The sequence below is a fragment of the Teleopsis dalmanni genome, chromosome 1 (assembly GCF_002237135.1).
Source record: "Teleopsis dalmanni isolate 2A chromosome 1, ASM223713v2, whole genome shotgun sequence".
Lineage (NCBI taxonomy): Eukaryota > Metazoa > Arthropoda > Insecta > Diptera > Diopsidae > Teleopsis > Teleopsis dalmanni.
The window spans coordinates 230,463,123-230,468,521 of record NC_051846.1 but is presented as its reverse complement, the minus strand read 5'-3'; the positions used below and the strand labels follow the sequence as shown (position 1 = coordinate 230,468,521).

At 29.0% G+C, this 5,399-nt stretch overlaps 2 protein-coding genes across 2 annotated transcripts in view; one reads left to right on the top strand and one right to left on the bottom strand.

Moving 5' to 3' along the window:
• Positions 1 to 10: 10 nt before the first annotated feature.
• On the top strand, positions 11 to 3,472 carry LOC119672606. The gene is made up of 5 exons (XM_038083706.1): positions 11 to 89; positions 148 to 278; positions 336 to 595; positions 675 to 897; positions 2,770 to 3,472. Exons 1-5 carry the CDS (start codon positions 12 to 14, stop codon positions 3,470 to 3,472), a joined length of 1,395 nt encoding a protein of 464 aa, XP_037939634.1. The 5' UTR covers position 11.
• Positions 3,473 to 5,271: 1,799 nt separating this feature from the next.
• The window catches only part of LOC119667635, a 3,628-nt gene continuing 3,500 nt past the window's right edge, over positions 5,272 to 5,399 (bottom strand). The window contains exon 3 of the mRNA XM_038076940.1: positions 5,272 to 5,382. Coding sequence (XP_037932868.1) covers positions 5,272 to 5,382 — 111 coding nt within the window. The remainder of the gene's footprint in view (positions 5,383 to 5,399) is intronic.

The following is a 5,399-nucleotide window of genomic DNA, read 5'->3' as shown; positions in this document are numbered from 1 at the left end:
ATATGCGAACTATGCAAAATACTTCGGTTTATTCAGTTAAGTGTTATTCATTGTTTATTGAAGATAAAATTGAATTCTTTAAACCATCGGTAATGAATATTTAATTTTTGTTTTTAAACTTATATATTTCATAAAATTTTCTTTTAGTGTTCTGAGCATTTTTGGGTGGATTTAAACTCTTGTCCTCTCACTTTAACATTTACTGGTCGTTGCAGATCAAAAGAAAATGGCGAATTTGTCGATATATCAGTAATTGCTTCCATAAACAAAATTGATTTGTATGTTAATATTTTAAACTTTTAATGTTCTAATTTTCATTGTATATATTGTTTCAGAACAAATACAAAGCTAACAGTTTTCCTTAGACCTCCAATTATTTATTCCAATTGTTTGCGATATCTTCAAGATGTTTACAATGCAACTTATGCCACAATTGAAACTTCTAAAGAAGATGTGTTTCACCTTAAACAACATGAAGAGCTTTTAAATAAATTTAATGTTCAATATTCTGATCCAGTTTGCTGTCTTAATGAGACTGTTCACGAATATAATGATATTATGAATAGTTTCTGTGATGAAGAAAGAATTCAGAACTGTAAGTTTTATTCAAAATAATAATTTAAACTCTTACAAAACTTAAAATTATTTCTAAAATTTATTTTCTTATTGCATAGTTTCACCGCAAAATGTAGAGGATTGCCAGTTTAATAACAATATGCAAGATAATGAAAAAGTTTTGTCTTCAACCCCGTTATCCACCATAAGAAGTGTTGATATGATTCAATCCTTGAACGAATTCAGTCAAGTATCACCTATAAGCAGCGAGATTTCTGTTTTAAATCCAAGCACAAGAAAAAGGCAGCTATTTACAGAAAGTAATACTCCCCTAACTAAAAGGTAAGAAAATAGTATTAATATTGTTTAAATGAAAAAATGATCATTAAAGTACAAAATGACCTTACTATTTCGGTTCTTATACTATTAAATTTGAAGTCAAATCTATATAGTCAAGTATGTTTTCATTATATATTATCGTCGTCATCATCATCATTATCTTTCATAATATAACAGTTTATTACAAACTAAAGTTACTTCAAATTTTGACTTCAATCATGGTTTTTTGTTGCCATTCTTCAATTGTTGTCACTGCCGAATTTATCCTGGGAGCTATGACTCAAGGCAGAAACATTACCAGTCTTTACTTAGTTTTGAAAATGTTAAATAATCGTTACTTTCAATATAGAAAACTTTGATAAGTCCTATATATTGATAAATTATACATTTATTATACAAATAGTGTCCTTTTTTACATTTGCCGCTTCCTTTTTCCGAACGAGTAAAAGTCACAAAGTAAATTTATTTCAAGACAGGAAAATATTAATGTTTTAAACATATGTAATTCCCAATAGCTACAGTTACTACAAAACCTCTGTTTGCTCTCAATTGTACTTATATATAATATACCTTATTTTGCAAAGTCTGTTAATAATGACAGTGTTTTTAACAAATTTATTAACTATCACATTAAATTTGAATTTTTATTAGACTTTATTCTTTTCTTATGGATGTTATTTTATTTTAATTTTTAAATATTAATTTATTTTCATTATAATATTTTTTTACATTTTTTCGGTAATTTATGGACTAACAATTCTTCTAAAAGCAGCACTATTCCCGTGCACTATCTTCAAATTCTCTTTGTCTTCGTTAATCCATTTTTTAAACATGGTTTTGTATAAACCTGGAACTTGTGTGCCTTATTACATATCTTAGCCAATATATACCTCATTTTTTCATAAAGTGGATATTTCCATAACGGTCTTCATTTCGTTCAGCTAATATTTATAATGTCGTCTGTATGTTTAACTTACTTTTTTTACTAACCAAAAATCGTTCACAAAAGCTTCCTTTTAAATTAGCTCACAAATCACTCTATGTTCTAGCCTTGTATTAAAATAAATAAAGATATAATTAAGTATATAGAATGAAGGTATAAAAGCAAAGTAGATGGCGAAAAAAATCGGAAAGATCTAATAGGCCCAAATAGATTTCTCTTCTATTTTTTGTTTTATGGGCCATGTAAGATTTTCAGAAATACCTATGCCTTTCTTAAGAAACATAAAAAGGCAGGAGCATGCCTTTTCAATTAAGTTAGATTTTTTTTTGTGTAATAAAAGATATGTAGTAATAATTAATTAAGTAATAGAAAAAGTAAGATAATAAGTTGAATTATCTGCGGATACAGGTAGTAATTTTACTTGAAGTACCATATTTTTTCGATTTTAATCTGTCTCTTTCTGTTAAAAGTAAAAGTTCCGCCTTAATTATAAAATTATTTAATATAACTTTAAGTTATATTATAAATAATTTAAAAGAAGTGCAATTTTAAAGCTTCCTCCCAAACTATCACTGCCCACCAGTCAAGTAGACAGGGTTGATAGAAAATACTTTTTTTAAAGTATGTTTGCAATGGCTTATCTGTAGATTGTATAGTCAGGGGAAGATCTGTTTCCTTACCTGTCCGGCTTGACACGCCATTTTTAAATGGATCAAGATGCTTTTATAAGTTTCCCTGCTTTTGATTGTTTCAATTATCTGTAATCAGTAACATTTACCATTATTGCAATTTAAAATTAGTTATTCTATTGTAATTATTATTATGTTGTTAAATTATTAATCATTTTTTATTAATTTTCATACTTTATGTTCGTATTTTATATGTCACTACAAACAGATTCATAGAAATATGTTTTTTTTTTTTATATTTAGGATTACCCCGAAAAAACGTAATTTAGAAACTGAAAATCATGAAAATCAACGGCCTAGATTAAAGGCTTCATCACATAATAAAGAAACCTACCTACCATCTTCAAAAACTAAAACCCAAAAGCCATTAACTTCCAAGATGCAGAAACAAATTGAAACTTTTCCAGCTGTAAAAAGTTCTAAAAGAAAACCGCTCGTTCCTTCTCTTCAAGATGCTAATAAACCGCTATTGAAAAATTTAACACATAAAGATTTTAAAAAATTTACCGAACCTCAATGGAATAAATTTATAAACGAGATAACTGAAGACAATTGCCCAGAACTGTATAAGTTTCTTTATGGTATTGATAATGATATATTTAGTATAGAACAAAAAACAAATCTAATGAAGATGATGCTTCAAATACCTGATGACGATCCAGAGTCACCAAACGAAAATGTAAACATTTTACAGGATAAATGTAAAATGCATGTCATTTGTGCAAAGTATTCGAGTTGTAAATTTAAAACAATTTTACAACGTTCATATACGAATATGATCCAATACGAACAAACACAAATGGTTGAAAACGATGATAATATTCCAAGTACATCGGGTGTTAATACAGGTTCTTCTAAGAATAACGTAAAAAAAGTCGCAAGACGTAAAATCGATCATGAAACAACTAACTTAGAAAATAACAAAAAACCTAAGGTAAACCATTAAAAACACTGATTCATATAAAAATCTTAAAATAATAATTTATAGGGCAAACAAAGTAATATGAAAAATGATAGGGATAAACTTTGCTCTCAAACAAATAATAATAACAAAAATATAGATTATAAATCACAAAACACTGATCCTAGTGAAAAAATAAATAATAAAACTAAACCAAAACGACGACGTTATGAACCCAAGAAAAAAACAAACAAAGAAACTTTAAATAGAGATAAATTTTTTAATAAGTTTTTTAAAACAAAAGTAACAAACATTTCAGATGAAATTGATCCCGACATTGAAAATAGTATAGATTACTTTATTCATTCGAACTCATTTTCTGCCAATGAAGCAGAAAATGCTTTGCAAGAACAACAATTTGCAATGTTCACAAATTTAAATAGTTTAAAGAAAATCCGCACTCCAGATGATCTCAGAAATAATTCAAAAATATTCAATGATAATCTTCGCAATCGAAATATATTTGATTATTCCGAAACATATAGTAAGAACGCAGATTCACCACCAAATAAAATTTCTGTAGCTCCGTATAATCAAGTTACTACCCACATACCAGATCCAATATGTAAAGATGTTACATATAATAATGAAAATTTAGAAAATGTTGGAAGTCCCTTAACCTTATATGAACCGTTGTATATTGAGACTAATTTTAACGAAAACATTCAGCTTCGAAGACCACATAATGTAAATAAACATAAAATAAAGGAGTTATCTGTTACAAACAACGATAAAGAAATATCGTCACACCCACTTTATAATGAATGTGAAATTGATCAAAATATATACAACATACTATTGCAAGAGAACTCAGTTCTACAAATTTCATCGCCATCAAGTATTAAAAAGAATACACATCACGTAGACCAAAATATGTTTATTTCCCCAAAACCAACAACTCATAATGAAATCATGGAAAAACCAAAATTGATTTCAGATCCTGAAAATATTGGCTTACTAATGTGTTCTATCACATCGTTCAATAACTCAACAAACTATCAAAGTGTAGAATTGCTAAGAGAAAACACTCGTCAAGGTATTTGACAATATTATTATTATTAATATATTATATATAAAATAACATTTTTAATTTTTTATTATTTCATTAATATAATTACTATTTGTAATTAAATATTATTATTATTATTTCCATACTCCATTAGGAGTTTAAGGAGTCTATAAAAGTTTTTCACTGGTTTCTATTTTGTGCTATTGCTTTCAACTCGTTAAACGATTTGCATGTCTCTTGCTGAACTGTTCTTCTCCATGTCATTGCTATTCTGCCTCTGCGCCTAGTCCCCAGAGGGTTCCAACTAAGTGCAGCATGCGCGATATTTTCATAAGGCAAACGCAGTGTCCAATCCAGCCATACTTCTTTCTTCTTATTTTGTTGTTTACGTTTGTTTGGTGCGTTATACTCCATAACTCTTCATTTGAAATCGTTTTAAGACACCATAAGCCTAATATGTTGCGCAGGCATTGATTGATAAATGATTGCAACCTTCTTTCGATTTCGGAATTAGCAAGCCAGGTTTCCGATCCATATAAGCATACCGATTTGGCACATGCGTTAAAAATTTTTGCCTTGGTGTTGGTATGATTGATTACTTACTGAAATGATTACTTATTTACTTACTGCAGTCTTCATTTCGCAGTCGCGCATAGAGCCTCAACAAACCCTCTAAATCTCACTCTATTGCTTCTTTGCCTTCAACAGTTCTTCGCCAAGTTTTGGCGAGGGCACCAGGACGGCGGGAACCTTGAGGATTCCACCTCAGCGCTTGTTAAATAATATAGATGTTATTTTTGCGGAAAGTATGCCGTATCCAATTCCGTTTACGTTTTTTAACTTCAGTACTCGCACATACGTGATCTGTACGCTCCCAAAGTTCTTCCTTTGATACGTTTGATA

Bases quoted from the DNA above. Each gene is read 5' to 3' on its own strand.
- LOC119672606 (XM_038083706.1), top strand. From the start codon at position 12: ATGCAAAATACTTCGGTTTATTCAGTTAAGTGTTATTCATTGTTTATT. The intron at 596-674 runs GTAAGTTTTATT...CTTATTGCATAG, and splicing joins TGAAGAAAGAATTCAGAACT to TTTCACCGCAAAATGTAGAG. The intron at 898-2,769 runs GTAAGAAAATAG...TTTTATATTTAG, and splicing joins AATACTCCCCTAACTAAAAG to GATTACCCCGAAAAAACGTA.